The sequence below is a fragment of the Eucalyptus grandis genome, chromosome 7 (assembly GCF_016545825.1).
Source record: "Eucalyptus grandis isolate ANBG69807.140 chromosome 7, ASM1654582v1, whole genome shotgun sequence".
NCBI lineage: Eukaryota > Viridiplantae > Streptophyta > Magnoliopsida > Myrtales > Myrtaceae > Eucalyptus > Eucalyptus grandis.
The window spans coordinates 10,373,527-10,395,395 of record NC_052618.1 but is presented as its reverse complement, the minus strand read 5'-3'; the positions used below and the strand labels follow the sequence as shown (position 1 = coordinate 10,395,395).

General features: G+C 38.3%; 2 protein-coding genes across 2 annotated transcripts; both read left to right on the top strand.

Annotated features, from left to right (window-relative positions):
• Nucleotides 1-1,675: 1,675 nt before the first annotated feature.
• Nucleotides 1,676-3,267, top strand: LOC104455007 (cytochrome P450 CYP72A219). Its single transcript, XM_039317422.1, has 3 exons — nucleotides 1,676-1,704; nucleotides 1,952-2,336; nucleotides 2,739-3,267. The coding sequence occupies exons 1-3, from the start codon at nucleotides 1,676-1,678 to the stop codon at nucleotides 3,180-3,182; spliced, it is 858 nt and encodes a 285-aa protein (XP_039173356.1). The 3' UTR covers nucleotides 3,183-3,267.
• Nucleotides 3,268-17,969: 14,702 nt separating this feature from the next.
• On the top strand, nucleotides 17,970-20,944 carry LOC120286385 (cytochrome P450 72A225-like). Its single transcript, XM_039318188.1, has 5 exons — nucleotides 17,970-18,197; nucleotides 18,536-18,753; nucleotides 18,879-19,114; nucleotides 19,596-19,977; nucleotides 20,400-20,944. The coding sequence occupies exons 1-5, from the start codon at nucleotides 18,095-18,097 to the stop codon at nucleotides 20,841-20,843; spliced, it is 1,383 nt and encodes a 460-aa protein (XP_039174122.1). The 5' UTR covers nucleotides 17,970-18,094; the 3' UTR covers nucleotides 20,844-20,944.
• The last annotated feature ends 925 nt before the right edge of the window (nucleotides 20,945-21,869 follow it).

Genomic DNA, 21,869 nt, shown 5'->3' with positions numbered 1-21,869 from the left:
AAGAACGGTTGAAGATTGGAAATAAAAATGTCATCCCGCTTAGTTTTTTTTTTTTTTTTAATTCTAGCGTGCATGGCTGGACAGGTAACAAGTGAACGAACTCTTTACAATATCATGTAAAACAGATGTCACACTTAGAAACATATGTCACACTTAGAAACTAAGAAGCATTCTTGGTGGACGTTCTCCCTCACCAAAAGGAAGTCATTGCATTCCTTTTTCAACGATGTCTTTCTGCTCCCCAAGAGTCCTATTTATTTCCTCTCACGGAAACAAGACGAGCGTGTCATATGTTTAGTGTGGAATATGGAACTGTCCTCAGCATATTCAATCGTTCTCTCCCTTGTTCTAATCACCTTCTTCACTTGTGCATGGAAAGTACTGTGTTTGTTTTGGCTGAAGCCGAGGAAGCTAGAAAGATGTCTGAGACGGCAAGGTCTAAATGGAACCTCTTACAGTCTTCTATTTCAAGACCTGAGAGACAACACGAGAATGGGCAAGCAAGCACAATCTCAACCAATTACTCCTTTCTCAAATGACGTCGCGCCTCGCTTGCTCCCTTTCTTTCATCACTCCATCAAGAAATACGGTACGCATTGCATCAAAGTAGAGATACAGTTGAACTGTTAGCCGAAGGTATAATATCATTGATTTGACAAACTCAATTTCTTGGTATAAAATAGTATACAATTTCAACTCATAAGAAGGTGTATCGAGATATATTCATGAAAATCCTGCAATAATGTAAATTTTAAAACATTGAGTGTCGATTTTAGGAAAAGTAACATGAAAAATGAATGACAGCTATGAAGCGACCGATGGTCAATAAATTATGTAAAAAATATATGTTGCAGGGAAGCTTTGCTTTACATGGTTTGGGCCAACGCCTGTATTGACCATCATGGACTCAGACATGTTGAAACAAATATTTTCACGGATCAATGAGTTCGAAAAGCCACATCCCAAGGCCACGGAAGATCTCTTAGTATCAGGGCTCATCATGATTGAGGGTGAGAAATGGGTCAAACATAGAAAGATCATCCACCCGGCTTTTCACTATGAGAAGTTGAAGGTATTATGGTTTGCAGCTAATAGTCTCTTTACCAGTTGCAACATCTAACGGAACTTAAAATAATTGATAGTTAAGAACTTTGTACATTCAATTCATTTAGCTTTCTAATTGTTGAATAATTACAGTATGTAGTAACTGCAACATGTTCAAGTTGTGAGGAGATGATTAGGGATGGAAGAAGCAAAGTTTGGCAGGCGAAGTGGATGTGTGGCCTGACCTTCAGCATTTGACGGGTGATGTACTCTGTAGAGCTGCTTTCGGTGTAACCTACAACCGAGTCAAGAGCATCCTCCCCTTCAACAAGAACAAATTGCCCTCACTAACAAGATTCTTCAGTTCGTGTTTATTCCCGGTGGAGGTAAGTCGAGATTGATTTAGCAATCATTTATCCAAAGATCTTTAACTGTTTCAAAAGCATTTGACAAGAAAAGAGAGTACCAAAATTCACTTTGACTTCCTCATTCCTTATCCATCGAGTCAGTTGCAACTTTCCACAATTGACTCGTGATTTTGCAAATCATGTGTTGATCGATCTTTAAGCATCTTGCCACACAAGGAACTAGAAAAGTTTCTAAAGTCAATGTTCTTATGATTTTGCTATTCATGGATAGTGGTTGGATTGTAATTGCAAGGTAGCATATAGGGCACGCTGCAATTTTTTCCTCTCAAAACAATGTCTAGTAAGGCAAATCTTCTATCGAGCTCTTACTGAGATTGCTGTTTTCCAACCTCTATACTCAATAGAATGGATGAAAATGGTTGGGTGCATTTATGTACCGGGACACGTATAACTTGTAGAAACTAAATTAATGTGTGAAGTTTTCATCTTGAAGTTAATTTTCTTATAAAAACATAAAATAAAATAAAATAAAAATGCAGCCTCTTGCCTACCAAACTGCGGAAGAGGATGAAAGAAATCAACTGCAAAGTAAGAGGATTGTTGGAAGACATAGTGACCAAAAGAGAGAAGACAATGAAGGAAGGAAGAGCAGATGATGATGATGATCTCTTGGGACTGTTGCTAAAATCAAACATGAAAGAAATTCGAGAGTCTTCGGATCAAAAGGGTATGAGCATGGAGGATGTGATTGGAGAGTGTAAAGCATTCAACTTTGCGGGTCAAGAGACGACTGCTGTTTTGCTGACTTGGACTCTGATTTTGTTGAGCAAGTACCAAAAATGGCAAGACAGGGCAAGAGAGGAAGTCCTGCAAGTTTTCGGTAACAACAAACCTGATTTTGATGGGTCGAGCCGGCTAAAAATTGTAAGGATTCTCATCGTATTGTTGTCTGCTGTTTATCTAGATTTCAAGTATATGCTTGAATTTCAAAACTCTCATCAAATTAAATGGTTTTTTGCACACAAAAAAAAGGAGAAAGAAAGAACGGATGAAAATGGAAGGCCAAAAATTGAAGGAAATATTGTGACCACCTGACCTAAAATCTAATTGCTGTTCTTCCCTGTCCCCAAACCGAAAGAAAATATATATAGGCTATGGAGAATGGAGACATATGGATTGTGCCATCGAAGTTACAACGTAGAGCACAGGAATGATATTAAGTTTGATAAATTTGGTCCACTAGGCAAGGTTTAGATAATGTAATTGTTACATTTTCAATGTCTTTTTGGATAAAAACAGGTTGACAACAACTTGATTTTTATGCAGGTAAGCATGATACTGAACGAGGTGCTCAGGTTATATCCGCCTGGACTTATGATGATGAGAACAGTTCAAAAGACAACCAATTTGGGAGATATACAAGTACGTCCAGGAGTTGTGCTTTTTGTGCCGACGATCCTGATCCACCATGATCCAGAGATTTGGGGTGATGATGCCAAAGAGTTCAATCCAGAGAGATTCTCCGAGGGAGTCTCAAAAGCAACCAAGAACAAGCTCTGCTTTCTCCCTTTCAGTTGGGGTCCTAGAAATTGCATTGGCCAAAACTTTTCTTTCACTGAAGCCAAAGTTGCTCTGACCTTGATTTTGCAGAATTTCTCGATGCAGCTATCTCCTTCTTACAAGCATGCCCCTATTCCTATGCTCACTACTCATCCCCAGTATGGAGTCCCCTTGACCTTGACTAGAATCGGATCGTTGGATCGTATTTAATCAGATTCTGTGCTCTGCTTGCTTCGTTGCGTGTCTAAAACAGTTGTCATGTTTGTTAAAGAATAAACCAAAAGTCATTTAAACATATGATGCCTTCTTGACTAGAAAAGTGGTTCTCAAGCTAGTTAAATGTGTGTTTTACGTCCTCTTTCTTAATTCTTCACTACTCACCAGCATGCTCTTCTTGGATTGACCTAGTTAACGGTGTTTTACTTCTTTGGTGCCTTCGAAACTCTAAGGCATCTTCAGCCAAAAAAAAAAAAAAAACATCGGATGCACGAATTATTAACTCTGTAAAGCCACTTTTAAGAAAACACTGCATGCAAGTACTTGACTGATTTAGAAGCAACAGAAAGAAAATGAGGCCCACATCCCATTGTATTTTTTCCACTCATGATGGTATCATGCTCCGTAAGATTTATTCCTGTTCATGCAGTCTACTTGCACAATTTTCAAGAATACGATTTGCTAGTGAACTGACGGCCAAAAATTCCAAAAAATGGGAGCATGAATTTGTTGTACTCTCAACACAAACAAAACCCCAGTTTTCAAAGATTCGAAAAAAGCAAAAACTTTCCCTTAAAGGACAAATATCCACCGAATAAAAGAAAAGGACAAGTTTTCATTCTTAGGACAAAACTAAACCCATTTTTCAAATGATCCCAAATTAAAGCACAAAGTTTTGCTCGAGCGACAAAAATAACGAATAGCTTTTCTGACCAAAGGGCTTATTTTTCGTCTACAACGGCTAATGATGTTAACGGGTACTATGGACGCATCAGTTGAGCCAAATCAACGCCGTAAACATTTAAACTAAGAAGACGTTGTTTCAATAGTATTTTGGTTCATTCTCTTTAGATAACGAAGAGAAAAGAGTTTAGCTCCCAATCGAATTCGTAGATTAGATGGCAAGGGTTTCACCACAAGATGAGTCCGCAAAGTATGGTTTGGTTAAATATACATTTTGAGCTAATTTGTAGATTTTTGGAAAATCGTGAAGTCTGGTTGAGTTTCGAGTTTGCAAATTAGGGTTCCAAATGATCTCTACTTAAGCAAACTGAGCAACTAATCCATTATAGTGTAAGCACTGAAGTTGTTTTGGCTTGGTTGACATGTCTATTGTGCATGAACAATCATTGGTCACGTGAGATGCCAAATAAATTTGACGAAAAAACCAATGATCAATATTTTTGTCGCTTGAGTAAAAATCCATGCCTTTTTATGGGTCTTTTGAACATGGGGTTATTTTTCTCTAGAGGGTATAAAGTCGTTTCTTTATATCCGTTGGACCCGTTGGACATTTTTCGTCATGCTTTTTTTCGTGTGATTTGAGACTATTTTTGTCCTAAGGTATAAGTTGGTGCTTTTATCTGGCATTTGGCCTATATATGACAATGTATATGACAAAGCGTACTTCAGAAAAAATTATGTTTTTAACATGATAGGCAGCATTAAAAGTCTTACATGAATGATCCGAAAAATGTATTGCCAGCTCGAACAGCGAAGCACGTCACACTTAATATAAAGTTCAGTGTCAAAACTATACGATCAATCAATTCGATGCCAAAACTTTATGAGGAATAATTTTGATGCTCAAACTTTTCAGACTTTTCAAAAGCATCCATTTAAATAACTTGAGCAAGTGTACATTATTAAAATAATATTTAAGTCTATTTTTCCAACGATATAAATTACTTATATCACTTAGTGATCCCCTAATAAGTTGTGGCATTAAGGTGATAGTTTTAAAAGTTTTAGCACCATAGTGATTGACTTGGCATAAAAATCTTCCATGTGATTGACTTACCTATGTTTTAAGTACAAAATTTGGCACAAATCTTTCGCATTATTTTTCATCACACCTCATGCAGCTCAAGAGCTTGACACTTTTCTCTTCCACAAGAGCTTCACCTCCTCATGCACCAGCCATAAGAATGATTACTCTTAAGTAATTTCTAAACTTTAAGTCTGTATCGGTATTGAATAGAAATCGAAATGAGGCGAGGCCAAGTAGTACGCAACGGGTTTTGGTCCCCTTATTATGACCTTCCCTTTGTTCGTTTGATCAGATTCTGTGATTTTGTTTGCTTCGTTGTGTGCATAAAACGGCTCATTCCGTTTGCTGAGAATAAATTATTAGTCATGTAAACATATGATGCCTTCTTGATTAAAAAAAAAATTATGTTATCATCTTACAATCAAATACAAGGGTAATATTTGGATTTTATAAGTGAGACAAAACAAGCTCAAGTTTTAGCTCAATAATATAGACTTCGTTTCATGCATGCGCTAGAGGCAAGTGTCACGGGCCGACAGTTCCCTTGGCCATGGAATGACCCCTGTGGCACCTGGCGAGTAGGATTCGCCAGGCTAGCCTTCCTTTTATAGTTGTTCCAGCGAACAATACGATGAATAGCTTCTATGTACGAGATTGTACCACGCCTAGCTTCGCTCAGGTGTCTAGTCTATCGAGTGAGACAGCAAATCTTTTTAAGTTCAACAACTGGTTTCGGCCTGCCATGACCTCGTGAGGAGAGTGGCATCAGCTCCCAACTAGTTTGTGCATAAGAGGCCAACCCCGCCTTCAGAGCTCCTAAGTGATATAATTTTTCTATCCTAGAACTTCTAGCACCAACCATCCTAACGCCACTCCCACAAACTAATTGTGTTCATCCTCTCTACCACCTCACTCTTCACTCAATAACCCCAAGCACCGCTCACATGTGTCACGAGTACAGAAGGATTCACGGACCATGACATTCTTCCCCACTCAATTTCGCAACACCCTCGTTGCGATCTATTTTGTCGCTTCCTCGTGTACCTTAACCATTGATGCATCACTTTTGGGATTTCACATCGAATGGTCACGCTCGCCCAACAAAACAGGTTTTGCTCCATTGGTAGTCTATTTTGATCTCAGCTGTTTGGGCCCTTCTCGGTCACCTGCACTTTCTTTGGCAAGTGTGGCATTTTTCGCCAATTGCATCTTTTGGCAGCACCATTTTTTCCTACTAAGCATCTTGACCCCAACAAACCAAATGGAGGTTCTTTCCTTGTTGAAAATGTGGCAGTAGACCTCTTCTTTGAATTTACCGATCGATCCAGGAACATTATCTCTATTCAGCGAGGATTCGGTTCTTCTCACACCCACTGTCCGCTTGACGAGGAACTGACTCTTCCTAATGCCCCCATTGTCATCCTAGGGGCTTTAAAGAGCCATACTTTGTCCGAGCACCTTTTGCCCCGGCTATTCACTCTCCGCCCTCATAGGACCGAGTAGACCACTAGTACTTCTCAGTTCAACCCACACTAGAGCGCAAAGTCCAATTCTTTGACTCACCCACTTACTGAAGGGATTCCTGCTTTGATACTATGTGTTACGGGCTGACAGTTCCCTTAGCCGCGGAACGACTCGTGTGACACTTGGTGAGCGGAATTTGCTAAGCCAGCTTTCCTTCTATAGTTGTTCCAGCGAACAATACGGTGAATAGCTTCTTTGTACGAGATCGTACCACGCCCAGCTTCGCTTGGGCATCTAGTCTATCAAGTGAGACAGCATATCTCTTTAGGCTTAACAACTAGTTTCAGCATGCCATGGACTCATCCGGAGAGCAGCATCAGCTCCCGACCAGTTTATGCACGAGAGGCTAATCCCGTCTTCAGAACTCCTAAGTGATATAATATTTTTATCCTAGAACTCCTAGCACGAACCGTCCTAACGCCACTCCCACGAACTAGTTGTGTTCGTCCCCTCTGCCTCCTCACTCTTCACTCGATAACCCCAAGCACCGCTCACGAGTGTCACGAGTACGGGAGGATTCACGGACCGTGACACAAGCGTGACTATTTTCATCCCTTGTGCAACATCATAATCGATTGATGAGTTGATTTATAAATTTAATTAAATGGAGGACAAACTATCTAATATTATCTTTTTTACCACTACATGGATTCCTTTCTAGAAAGATTTGAACATTTTTTTCACTCTTTCAATAATTGGGAAAAGAATATTAAAAATGTCATGACTTTTGTATATGACGCTCGCCTTAATATCAAAACTTATTCTTATATCATTTTAGTGTCACATCATGATTGAGGCCAGAGAAGGTAGAAAGATGTCTAAGATGGCAAGGTCTAAACGGAACTACTTACTGGCTTTTGTTTCGAGAGACATCATGAGAATGACCCAGCAAACTCAATCTCAATCCACTACTCCTCTCTCCAAAGGCATCCCGCCTCGTGTTCTCCCTTTATATCATCACTTCATCAATAAATACAGTACGCATGCCGTCAAAGTCAAGACACAATTGATTTTTTCTTACCAATGGTATGATTTTATCGATTCGACAAACTCAATTTTGTGATAAAAAAACAATGAACAATGTATTCGCTAGGTCAAGCACCTAAAGTACACAAATGAAAAATATATAGAATCGGGAAAATTTCAAATATAGGCATGAGGAGAGACCTCCTCAAAGTGGACCTTTGACCCAAAGAAGACTTGGAAATGGCTAACCTTATCTCAAATAATACCTCAAGCTCACCGGTCACCGAAAGCTTCGTCGGCCTGCAAGCTCATGCATATCACGTGCATCCCACATGCATTTTTCATGCAACTTACATGAAATGCATTCGTGCATATCTGGTGCATCTCAAAGCAATAGAATGGATGATAATGATTTGAGTGTACTTAGGCAGCAATATACAAACCTATGAGTGACATTTGAAATCCGATTGCCATTTGAGAATGCCGGAAACTTGGTGTCACGCCCTGATCCTTGAACGCGTGCCCATCCCTCACCTAGTCGATTTATAGCAACGTCCCAGGATGCATCGCCGACCCTTTTATTTTAATACGCATGCGGAAGTAGATAAAATATCTCTAGACAATAAAACAATGGGATATGAAAGTAGGACTAAATTCCGAACTTTCAAAAACAACCACGCTTATATACATTGCAAATCAGTGCACATATATATATATATATATATATATATATATATATATATATATATATATATAGCAAACTATTACTCCAGATTCAACTTAAACAAATTCAGAATCAGAATCAAGGTCTACAAATGGGGGTGGGGTTCCATAAACTACGGAACCTCGTCCTCCTCTTCATCATCCCCCACACTCCAACTGAAGCCTTGAGCAGACTATACCGGACTTCCAAGATCTTCAAAATCAAGTCTACTGCATCTAGGGACTTAAAATGTTGTCCCACAATCGGGATGAGACTATGTCTCAACAAGTTCTACCCCTTAAGACCTGATTAGTAAAACAATATGTCGCATGGGCTGCCTAAGCACAACACGGGTCAGAGAACTTACCTTGGCCTCAGTTCCTTCCTACAAGTTAGTATATATATCAAATATACACGAACACATTGCATCACACCACCTAATCAATTGCGATCGAATTATCAATCGATCGATCTAGTCGATTACATTTCATCACGACCATTTCTTGGTCGGCCCATTCCATACTATCTATAAGTCTGATCAACATCCAAGATTACTCACCCTAGGTGATATATATATAGTATCCCATCTCCAAACGACATATAGAGTCATCAAGCTATCAAATCATACTATCATGTCTCAAGATGACAAAGAGAGTCATCGAGCCGGTATATCAATGTCATACCGTACTATCTCAAGGTGATATGTAGAATTATCGAGCTGGTATATCATACCATACTGTCTCAAGATAATATGTAGAGTCACCGAGCCGGTAGATCATACCATCATGTCTCAAGATGACATATAGAGTCACCAAGCCGGTATACACAAAATTTATCATACCATATCGTGTCAAGATGATTTGTAGAATTATCAAGCCAGTACATCATACCATATTGTCTCAAGATAACCTATAAAGTCACCGAGCTGGTAGATCATATTGTCCTGTCTCAAGATGACATATAGAGTCACCGAGCCGGTATACATGCAATTCTATATATGGCATACTCAATTTTACCATTTTTATTATTTTTTATAAAAGTACACATGTGTGGGTACATTATCAGCCTTAGCCAAAATATTATGATTTTCTTTCCACAAATCTCACTCTTATCTGTAGTCCACCAAAACATTTTTGGTGCTGTTAACTGACACTCCGTTATTTTTCAATTAATTATCCAATTAATTCAGGAAAATAATCATATAATCACAATTAATTCATTTCAGCACAAAATAAAGCTCAATTAAATAAATGGACCTATGTACCTCGGACTCAACTTTCCTTTTTTCCCAAAGCGCGAAGTTCCTCTCATTGGTGACACCTTTAAAAAAACGTGATCACCGACTTGGAATTTCAAAGACCTTCGACGCTTATTTGCGTAGCTTTTTGTATGCTCTAAGCGATCTTTAATCTGCATCTGATCACTGCCATGGCATCCACTGACTGCTAGATTGACTCTAGGCCTGTGATCATTCTTTCCTTGACTTCATCTCAACACCCTGGCTCTTTGCACGCTCTACTATGCAATGCGTCAAAAGGCACATCTAACTGTTCTGCTGAAACTGAGAACCTCAGGTCTGGATCCAATATAACTTAGTCATCGGCACTCCATGTAGAAGAACTATCTGACACACATACACTTCTGTATGCCTATTTCATTAGTTTGTTGACCACTACCCAAATGAAATCATTACCCCTCCCTCCTTCTTCCTTTGGCTCTAGCAACCAACTAGCCCTCATAGGTCCCCGAACTGAGGTGGCCAAGGAACTTGCCTTTTCATTGCTAGGCAAGGGCAAGCTCGCCCAACCACTGGTGAGGCGAGCCCCCACTAGATCTAGCGAGGGCTTGCCTCACCAAACTCAGCGATGGTGAGGCCCCCCTCACCATCGCTAGGTGAGGACTCCTTCACCAAATCTGCCTAAGAGCTCACCCAGACACTGGTGGGGTGAGCCCTCGCTAGATCCGGTGAGGGAGTCCTCACCCAACGATGGCGAGGCGAGCCCTCACCATCACTCAAATCAAGCGAGGTGAGGCAAGCCCCCACCAAATCCAATGAGGATTCACCTCACCAGTGGCTGCCCTCACCCAACAACAATGAGGCAAGCTCGCCCAGCCGCCTTAGTCTAGCAATTGGCGAGGGTTGGTCAGTCGTCAAAGCCAAAGGAAGAAGGAGGGGGGAAGAGAGAGAGAGAGAGAGAGAGAGAGAGAGAGAGAGAGAGAAGATTAAAAAAATTAATAAAATAATTCCAAAAATAAAATATTTTAAAAAATTGTGGTCGGTGGCCACATTAGTGCCACCAACCAATTTTGGCCGAAAGACTAAACTAGCACAACCGTAAAAGGTTTATGACTCAATTGGTTAAAAAATAAATTTATGACTAAATTGGCACAATTGTAAAATGTTTATGACTTTTTTGGTAATTCTCCCCACAATTATTTCAGCCAAATCTTTTCTAAGATTAAAAGTTGTACTTTGAACTATCTTTACCAAGCTTTTGGAGAGGATTAAATCATAGATATGTAATGCACTAACATATTTATCGTATGCCCGAGGATGTTTAATGATTTTTAATGATAACGTACTCCTTATCTAAATTGGTGAGATGAGTAGGTATACATTGAATGTAATTTTTTTTCTTTTAATTTTCTTTAAAAAAAATTCATAATTGAGAGATCGTTAAAAGTTTGGGACACTACTTATTTAAATTGATTAATTACATCATATTGGATGCAGCAAGCTAAAAGTTGGGGAAAAATCACAGTGTTTTTATTTCTTAAGTTTGGAAGTATATAGATGACTTGAAAGACATCAAACTAACATAGGATCAGCATATATGATTTTGACACCAATACAGTTGCTACGGAACATTGTCAATTTCACTTCAAGAACTAATTACAAACTGCGCATCGGATAAAAGTAAAATTAAGTGCAAAATCGATAAATATAATACATATTTAGACATACTATTAACGTGAATCAAAATATGTTAAGATTGTGTTGAGATGAAGTTATATTTTTATATAGTGCACTATGATATATCGTGTTTGTCATGTCAATAATTGTTTACCAAGCACAAAAAAGAAGTTTTTTTTTTTTAGGTAATTGCATAAAAATAAGTGAAAAGTTCACTAAAAGTAAAGAAGAAAAAGCTTGAAAGTTGGAATAAAAAGTGTGAGTAGGTGAGGGAGAGAGTGGCATTGAAGCTAAGGATGAGCATGGTCCAGGAGCAATTCTCATGTTGGAACTCGAACCATTTAATAATGACCGATTGGTTTCATGAATCCACTCAGGAACTGGATTATCGATCCGGTCCGATTCCCAAGTGGGTCCATGGGACTAATCCCCAATCCCTACAACATTATATTCATCAATCAATATAATGGTGAACTTAGTTTCTAACCAAAGCTTGTACGGCCTTAAATTTGTGTTAAAATGTGAGCCATTGATTTTGATTAAAGATTGAAAACTATAGGGCGAAATAAATAGACAATATTAATTTGCTAGGCACTTAATTTCTTTAAAGTTTATGGTGTGGTCCTCTTAGGGTTCCCCAACAACAAGAACATGTGGAAAATTAAACTCTACATTAGAAGTCCTAACCTCCACGGCAGTTAAAATATTAATCGCTAACCCATCTTCTTTTCAACGTCAATCTAATTTAATTGCCAAGATGGCTAAGGAGAGATATGATGGTGCTCTTAAAACTAGCCATTGACTCTTAATTTTGTATTATGACGACAAAATGCCACAACATTATGAGCATCTCCAATCGGTCCCATCCTTCCTCTTTGTTTATTTTGTTTTCGGCTGAAAAAGTAAGTAAACAGATTATTAGAATGAAAAAAAAAATACAAGGATTAATCCTAATAGACAAAATTAATCAATAATGTTAAATAACTACATATATACGAACATATATATTGGTCAAAAAACTAAAAAATAATTAAGTAATTGAAATGGAATTTCTTTGTGTGTGTGTGTGTGTGTGTGTGTGTGTGTGTCTAGTCTTGGTAGATAGGTAAACGGATCCATGCCTAGAATCAAGAACCGGACCAATACTCACCAATTCCATTAAATTGGAACCGAGAACCAAACCAGTCCCCGTAGGAATCGCCATTCTAGGCCGATCTGGTCTCATTCCGAGCGGTTTTTGGTTCCTTTGCACATTCCTAATTGAAGCTACTCTTTCTTATGTATGGTCAACAATGGAAAAAGCATCGCGGGGAAACTGAAAAGTGAAACGCCAGGCTTCCATCTAACTCCGTTAATTATATTCAAGAAGGTGAAAAAGTCAATGATAAAAATATATGCTTTTATCTTGCGGCATGTGGGTGCTTTGTCAAATTGTATGAATTTAAAATTACCACCTTGCCGGAAATGCTTAACGTGATCTAAAAATTGTGGTGAACTTATGTAAACTAATATTAAAAGCTAACAGATTCGATTTGGCTAGTATAAGCATTGGTCGCCAGTGCCTAGCGCAAAGAAAAGAAAAGGAAAACAATTAAAGAAAAATTATAAAAGTCGCCGCTAGGGCTTGGCCATCACAGCCTGGGTTAGGGCCACCCTTGCTAGATCTAGTGAGAGCTTGGCAACCCTCACTCGAGGCCACCCATGGCCTAAATGAGGGCCATGACCCTCACCGGCCACAATGGAAAAATAATAATAATCGAAAAAATATCAAAAATTTGCAAAATTTGTCTACGTCATGCCGGTCGTACCATATATGATGGCCAGCATTTATGTCAGTGATTTCAAGCCAAAATCCATTGGATGGACTCAATTAGCATAAATGCAAAATGTTTAGGATTTAATTGATCCAAGTAAAAGGTTTATAATTGAATTTTACTAATATAATATGTTTATAACCTTTTTTTTTTGTACTTTTCTTGTCTAAATTTTATCGTCATTGATGAATTCGATCCCTAGTTTTCTTATGACATGTATGTACAGTCCCTTAATTGAAAATTTGGATGTCAGCATGGGGAGAATGTCAAAAAATTCCTAGACCTATTGCAATTGTGTCAAATCAATCATAAATTTTTTTTTTTGGGCTAATTTAGTGATAAATCTTTTACAATTGTGCCGCTTTAGTCCATCCGACCAAAATTGACTGGCCGGCGCCGACATGGATGCCAACCGGCAACGACTATCGACAAAGGTTGACATGGCTTTTTAAATTATTTTTTTGAATTTTTAATATTTTTTTCATCCACTTCTCCTTCCTTTGGCGGCATTGACCAAAGGTGAGGGCCGACAAGGCCGGCCTCGTTGTCACTAGGCGAGTCTCGGCTTTGCCCAATCCAAGGCAAGGATCGACCTCACCGGTGGCCGGCAAGGCTCCTCGCCAGATTTGGCAATAGCAGCCTCGCCGGCCATTAGCAAGGTCAACCGTTGCCTTGGCTAGGCGAGCCCAAGCCTCGCCAAATCTAGCGACGGCGGCCTCGCGGTCTCTGGGCAAGGCTCGCCTTCACCACTGGCCAATGAGGCAAACCTCGTCAATCCTCGCCTTTGGCCGATGCCGGCCGGCCAAAGGAAGGAGAAGGTGGAAAAAATAAATAAATAATTTAAAAATTGCCATGTCAACTTTCACCGGCCGGCGTCCACGTCATAGCTAGCCAGCCAATTTTAGCCGAATGGACTAAACTGGCACAATTGTAAAAGGTTTAGGACTAAATTGACTAAAAAAATTATAATTAAATTGACACAACTGGAATAGGTTTTTGCCTTTTTTGCTAATTCTTCCATCAACGTGCATTAGTCGGGAAAATTGACATAGAGTATCATGTTATACATGAAACTGGTTTTCGATTAAGTATTTTAACGAAGTCAAGCAGTTATATTATATTGGGAAAAAATAAAAGTACACTCAACTTAGAGATGCTTGGCCCTACTTAGTAACGAGTATTTTAAATAAGTATGTATTCTATTTGATATTAGCATTGAATACTTAGAGCCTTACGGCACTGTTACTTCTCTTTAGTAATGGTGCAATATGGATCTCATGTTTCATGTTCATGGAATTGAACAACCGAAAGGAAAATAAAATGTTGAGAGAGAGCATTAATTTGCATTTAAAGGGTGAATATCGCTCCAAATATAAGAAAAATAGCTATATAGCAATTAATACAAAAAGTAATTGTAAATATCTTACACATGGATAACACATGCCGTGGACTTTCAATTAGTTTGCGACGTATTTGCATGCAAAAAATTAAAAATCCTTCCATTTAAATATTATAAAACAAATCAGTCTCTTTCCCCGCCGCTAAAGTAGTCAAGGCACTGGGAAATGTCCAGCTTCGACGCCAGAAATAATATGTTCAAATTTCGCTAATTATGTACAAAGTGCTTTGTATCAGAGTTACTTTACAGGCTAAAGGTGGCGTGTACTGAAACATTTAACCGCTTCATGTAGTTACAAGTGTTCCATAGACTTCTAGATAGCCACGCATTTGACTTCTAGGTTGTCGATCTATTTTGACTTTAATTGCACAAAGATAAATGTTACTTGACGTATAATATTAGTAGTCATCCCTCTATATACTTATGTAGTTTTAACGTTGGTGGTATAAAATATTTAAGTTCAGTTTTGATGACCGTGTTCGTTTCAATAGCTATAGGTGTGAAAATTATTTTGCACAGGTGCCTGGCTAGTGATCCTAAATTTATATTCTCTTGAAACAAAAATGTTTAAATCATTCTTTTTTACTTTTACTGTAAAAATATTTTACATGAGACATGCTAATAAGTTCCTTTTTTATTCGCTCATCTTTATTTTGCTAATTTTTTTTTTTTTCTAATTGGAGAAATCTTACTTGGTGGGCTAGCAAACCCATCAAATAAGATTGGTGATTTTCTTAGGGAAAATGTGTGGTGGGGACAACACCGTTACGCATAGAAGAGTAAAGGCTCCGTCACGCTCTCATTTTTCAAAAATTAATGGTATTTGCTAGTATAATAATCTTTATGTTAATGTGAGAATACCATTTTATTATGAGTCACAAATTCCTAAAGAAATTTACTCCTCAATAATTTATAATTATTTAATAGTTAGTTTTTTATATTTTAGAATAAATTTTTATTATTATAATAAATTAAAGACTATTACACAATCATTTCTCAAAATTAATTACCCTTCCTCTCACTTTTTTCACTTTTTTTTTTATGGGTCATGTTAACCAGACTTATGATTGCCAGTTTTCCTTAGATGAACATCAATTACATTCATCTTTAGTTAGATTAAAATATCTGCACTATCTATCTATGTAACCTACCAATCAACATAATCTGAAAAAAATTGGTCCCTTCCATGACTACCACAAAATCGGATAGAAATGAGGTTGATAAAATGTCTTGAACTTCTTATCCAACCAAGAGCTTAGTACAATGGAAGTCTTACACGTTGCATTGGTAGGCCAATTGAGTTCTAAATATTTAATCAGTAGAGTTCTAGAGTTTTTCAAAAATGTGCCATCATTGTTCTTAAACAAACACATTGATAGACACAGCCTCGCAATAACATAGGCCACGCCGGACCGACTATGAGTTAAGGACTTCGTTGCATAATTTTAAAAGCGTCTTTGACTCCATCAGCCATGATTCCAAAGATTATCAACTACTATTTTGGCAACCTGAGTCACGCAAAATGGGTTTAGTGATGTGAGGGGAACTTCAAGCCGCCGCTTGATGTCAGCTCAATGAATTTATTAAGCAGCAGCTGCTGTTGATGTAAACCAATAAAGAATAGAATACCACTTTTAAAGAAGAAACCTCGTCTCATATATCACAAAGATACCGATTACATCATATGATTCTCTGACTTTTAGAGAATGATGTTTCTTTTCAGTTTCCCCAAATATTGCTTAACAATCGTCATCAGAAAGGTAGTGACATGATCGTTGGCCGGTTAGCAACTTCAAATTATGACTATTACTTTCAAATCTCATAATAAATACATAACAGTTGGCAATGACACCACAAATAATGGATCTTACTAGATCATCAAGGGTCTTCAATTTGACAAGTAAGCAATTTATTGTTAGGTAACTTGAAATAATGGTTTTACTGCTTTCAAGTTCGAGTAGAAATTAGCTGCTTCTTCACTTGAGAAGGATCAACTGCTTTTGAATTTTACCACCTGACCACGACGCCGCTTGGCCTGTCGCATAAACGGGCTGTGCCCTGCCCTGGCTGGCCTTGTCCTTTTAGCATTGCTAGATGAACCAAGAGCCGAGGAGTGAATCAGTTGAAAAAGAATTTTTATGCCTTTCCAAAATTTGAGTACCAATGATGCTATGCATCAACATAATGAAGTGTCACAAGGTGCTATATCATTCTCTAAAATTACTAATATGTAACGCTAGGGCCAAAACATCACGAATGATTGAGATAGTGCCAAGACTTTTTTCAATTTAAGCGACGCCAGCGAGCTTTTTTCATTGAAGTAATGACATGTCAAGGTTTTTGGCAATCTAAGTCGTCAAAATTTCTACCAAAAGAAAAAAAAAAGGTCGTCAAAGTTACTTAAGCAATCGTTTTCTGAACTCATATAATCCTTCGAAAAAATCATGATGCCGAAGTGGGTACCTTACAACAATTTCGGCGTGTTACTATCATTTTTTTTTTTTTCTGTTGAACTCCAAAAATAAAATCAAGTAGGTTGCGGGTTACAAAGTTCCTCACGACAGCAACAATTCCTGCTCTGCTAGAACACTAGCAAAGCTACAGCATGTCCCTCGTACAACACTCCCACTTACTCTCACAAGAGAAAATACTCCCTCTCGACTAGTCGTCAAGTCTCGAATCCTTTCAAGACGACAGAAATAACATAGCATTAACCAGTCCTCTATGCCTTTTTTTGTTGTAGTGCCGCTCAGCTCGATTCTTCCCTATATGGCTTCCTTTCAATCCCTGAGTTTCCTTGATAAAAAGAAAATACTTTTTGATTTGGGTTGGGCGAAACTTTTTGAACTTGTTTTAAAAGATTCCTAGTGTTGAGCTCGGAGTTTCATTTCTAAAAAATTTTCGGTAACAACTATCTGAATATAGGCTTCACTTTACTTGCGAAAACCACCCCATACTTTGGAAAATCATATCATTCTTTCCTATACATTGCTTACTCCGAAACTACATTTCTAGTGAAGTTCAATCGTCGTGAAACAAGCATGGTATTGCTATTAATTTGACATTGATACACCCCGTACATAGTTGGTAAATTACCAAGCCAGTTGCGAGTCACCTAATTCTACCGACAACGTTTGACATTTACCAACAATTTCAATAACTTACCACTCACGAATAACTTGTCCATTTTACCACTCCTGGAATGTAACATTTTAATGTCCCACATCAGACGAATGAGATCTTGTTAAGTAATTATAAGTTAACACTCACCCTAAAATGATCACATTTGAATTCCTTTCTTGGCTGATGAATGTGGTTGACCATTGGTTTTCGCAGTGCACTGAAATAATTTGAAAAGAAGGGTTGAAGATTGGAAATAAAAACGCCATGCCGCTTAGTTTTTTATTATCATTGTAGCGTGCATGGCTGGACGGGTAACAAGTGAACGAATTCCTTACAATATCGTGTAAAACAGATGTCATCCTAAGAAACTAAGAAACATTCTAGGCGGTTGTTCTCCCTTACCAAAAGGAAGTCAACGCATTCTTTTTTCAACGATGTCTTTCTGCTCCCCCAGAGTCCTATTTATTTCCTCACAGAAACAAGACGAGCGTGTCAAATGTTTAGCGTCGAATATGGAACTGTCCTCAGCATATTCAATCGTTCTCTCCCTTGTTCTGATCGCCTTCTTGACTTGTGCATGGAAATTACTGTGTTTGTTTTGGCTGAAGCCGAGGAAGCTAGAAAGATGTCTGAGACAGCAAGGTCTAAATGGAACCTCTTACAGGCTATCGTTTCAAGACCTGAGAGACAACATGAGAATGAGCAAGCAAGCTCAATCTCAAACAATTACTCCTTTCTCAAATGACATCGCGCCTCGCTTGCTCCCTTTCTTTCATCACTCCATCAAGAAATACGGTACGTGTTGCGTCAAAGTTGAGATACGGTTGAACTGTTAGCCAAAGGTATAATATCAATGATTCGACAAACTCAATTTCCTGTACGAAACAGTATACAATTTCAACTCATTAGAAGCTGTTTTTTTTAGCTAAAAACCTGCTAAAGAATATTCATTTTTCTGGTCTCTTTTCAGCACTTCAATCGAGATATATTCATGAAAGGCAAGTAGAACAAATCCTGCAATAATGTAAATTTTACAATATTTAGTGTCGATTTTAGGAAAAGTAACATGAAAAATGAATGACAGCTATGAAGCGGCCGATGGTCAATAAATTATATAAAAATATTTGTTGCAGGGAAGCTTTGCTTTACATGGTTTGGGCCAACGCCTGTATTGACCATCATGGACTCCGACATGTTGAAACAAATATTTTCACGGATCAATGAGTTCGAAAAGCCACATCCCAAGGCCACGGAAGATCTCTTAGTATCAGGGCTCGTCATGATTGAGGGTGAGAAATGGGTCAAACATAGAAAGATCATCAACCCGGCTTTTCACTATGAGAAGTTGAAGGTATTACTGCTTGCAGCTAATAGTTTCTTGACCAGCTCCAACATCTTACGGAACTTAAACTAATTGATAAGTAAAAACTTTGTACATTCGATTCATTTAGCTTTCTAATTGTTGAATAATTACAGTATGTAGTGACTGCAACATTGTCAAGTTGCGAGGAGATGATTAGGGGATGGGAGAAGCAAAGTTTGGCGGGCGAAGTGGATGTTTGGCCTGACCTTCAGCATTTGACAGGTGATGTACTCTGTAGAGCTGCTTTCGGTGTAACCTACGACCAAGTCATGAGTATCCTCCCCCTTCAACAAGAACAAATTGCCCTCACTAGCAAGATTCTTCAGCTCGTGTTTATTCCCGGGTGGAGGTGAGTGGAGAATGATTTAGCAATAATTTATCCAAACATCTTAAACTGTTTCAAAAGCATTTGACAAGAAAAAAAGAGTAACAAAATTCACTTTGACTTCCTCAATCCTTATCCATGGAGTCAGTTGCAACTTTCCACAATTGTCTCATGATTTTGCAAATCATTTGTCGATCGACTTTAAGCATCTTGCCACACAAGGAACTTGAAAAGTTCTAAAGTCAATGTCCTATGATTTTGCAAATCATGGATAGTGGTTGGATTGTCATAGCACGCTGCAATTTTTTTCTGTCAAAACAATGTTTAGTAAGGCAAATCTTCTGTCCAGCTCTCATTGAGATTGCTGCTTTCCAACTTCTAAACTCAATAGAATGGATGAAATTGGTTGAGTGCATTTATGTACCGGGACACGTATAACTTGTAGAAACTAAATTACTGAATGAAGTTTTCATCTTGAAACTAATTTTCTTATAAAAAAATGCAGCCTCTTGCCTACCAAACTGCGGAAGAGGATGAAAGAAATCAACCGCAAAGTAGAAGGATTGTTGGAAGACATAGTGACCAAAAGAGAGAGGGCAATGAAGGAAGGAAGAGCAGATGACGATGATCTCTTGGGACTGTTGCTAAAATCAAACATGAAAGAAATTCAGGAGTCCGTGGATCAAAAGGGCATGAGCATGGAGGATGTGATTGGAGAGTGTAAAGCATTCAACTTAGCAGGTCAAGAGACAACTTCTGTTTTGATTACTTGGACTCTGATTTTGTTAAGCAAGCACCAGAAATGGCAAGACAGAGCAAGAGAGGAAGTCCGGCAAGTTTTCGGCAACAACAAACCTGACTTTGATGCGTTGAGCCAATTAAAAATTGTAAGGATTCACATCGTGTTGTCGTCTGCTGTTTATCTAGATTTCAAGACATATATTCCTGAATTTCAAAACTCGCATCAAACAAATGGTTTTTTGCAAAAAGAGAAAAAGGAAAAAGAAAGAACAGATGAAAATGGAAGGCCAACAATTGAAGGAAAATGTTGTAACCCCCTGACCTGAAATCTAATTGCTGTTCTTCCCCACTCATTCCCCTGAACCAAAAGAAAATATATATATTTAGGCGATGGAGAATGGAGACAGATGGATTGTGCCTTCCCATTCGAAGTTACAACGTAGATCACAGAAATGATGTTATGTTTGATAAATTTGGTCCACTAGGCAAGGTTTAGATAATTTAATTGTTACATCTTCAATGTCTTTTTGGATAAAAACGGGCTGACCACAACTTGATTTTTGTACAGGTAAGCATGATACTGAATGAGGTGCTCAGGTTGTATCCGCCTGGATTTATGATGATGAGAACAGTTCAAAAGACAACCAAGTTGGGAGATATACAAGTACCTTCAGGAGTTGTGCTTTTTGTGCCGACGATCCTGATCCACCATGATCCAGAGAATTGGGGTGATGATGCCAAAGAGTTCAATCCAGAGAGATTCTCCGAGGGAGTCTCGAAAGCAACCAAGAACAAGCTCTGCTTTCTCCCTTTCGGTTGGGGTCCAAGAAATTGCATTGGCCAAAACTTTTCTTTCGCTGAAGCCAAAGTTGCTCTGACTTTGATTTTGCAGAATTTCTCAGTGCAGCTATCTCCTTCTTACAAGCATGCCCCTATTCCTACGGTCACTACTCATCCCCAGTATGGAGTCCCCTTGACCTTGACTAGAATCGGATCGTTGGATCGTATTTAATCAGACTCTGTGCTCTGCTTGCTTTGTTGCGTGTCTAAAACAGTTGTCATGTTTGTTAAAGAATAAACCAAAAGTCATTTAAACATATGATGCCTTCTTGACTAGAAAAGTGGTTCTCAAGCTAGTTAAATGTGTTTTACGTCCTCTTTCTTAATTCTTCACTACTCACCAGCATGCTCTTCTTGGATTGACCTAGTAAACCGTGTTTTACTTCTTTGGTGCCTTCGAAACTCTAAGGCATCTTTAGCTAAAAAAAGATACATCGGATGCACGAATTATTAATTCTTTGTAAAGTCACTCTTATAAAAAAAAAAAAAAAAAGAGAGAAAACACTGCATGCAAGTACTTGGACTGGACTGAATTAGAAGCAACAGAAACAAAATGAGGACCACATCCCATTGTATTCTTTCCTCTCATGATGGCATCATGCTCCATGAGATTTATTCCTGTTCATGCAGTCTACTTGCACAATTTTCAAGAATACAATTTGCTAGTGAAATGACGGCCAAAAATTCCAAAAAAATGAGAGCATGAATTTGTACTCTCAACACAAACATATCCCCAGTTTTCAAAGATTCGAAAAAAGCAAAAACTTTCGCTTAAAGGACAAATATCCACCGAATAAAAGAAAAACGCAAGCTTTCATCCTTAGGACAAAACTAAACCCATTTTTCAAACGATCCCAAATTAAAGCACAAAGTTTTGCTCGAGCAACAAAAATATCGAATAGCTTTTCTGACCAAAAGGCTTATTCTTCTTCTACAATGGCTAATGATGTTGACGGATGGACACGTCAGTTGAGCCAAATCAACGCCGTAGACATTTAAACTAAGAAGACGTTGTTTCAATAGTATTTTCGTTCATTCTCTTCAGATAACAAAGAGAAAAAGAGTTTAGCCCCAATCGAATTCGTAGATTAGATGGCAAGGGTTTCGCCACAAGATGAGTCCACAAAGTATGGTTTATTAAATTTACATTTTGAGCTAATTTGTAGATTTTTGGAAAATCGTGAATTTTGGTTAGAGT

Bases quoted from the DNA above. Each gene is read 5' to 3' on its own strand.
- LOC104455007 (XM_039317422.1), top strand. From the start codon at position 1,676: ATGGATAGTGGTTGGATTGTAATTGCAAG. The intron at 1,705-1,951 runs GTAGCATATAGG...ATAAAAATGCAG, and splicing joins GGTTGGATTGTAATTGCAAG to CCTCTTGCCTACCAAACTGC. The intron at 2,337-2,738 runs GTAAGGATTCTC...ATTTTTATGCAG, and splicing joins GGTCGAGCCGGCTAAAAATT to GTAAGCATGATACTGAACGA.
- LOC120286385 (XM_039318188.1), top strand. From the start codon at position 18,095: ATGAGAATGAGCAAGCAAGCTCAATCTCAAACAATTACTCCTTTCTCA. The intron at 18,198-18,535 runs GTACGTGTTGCG...TATTTGTTGCAG, and splicing joins TCACTCCATCAAGAAATACG to GGAAGCTTTGCTTTACATGG. The intron at 18,754-18,878 runs GTATTACTGCTT...GAATAATTACAG, and splicing joins TTCACTATGAGAAGTTGAAG to TATGTAGTGACTGCAACATT.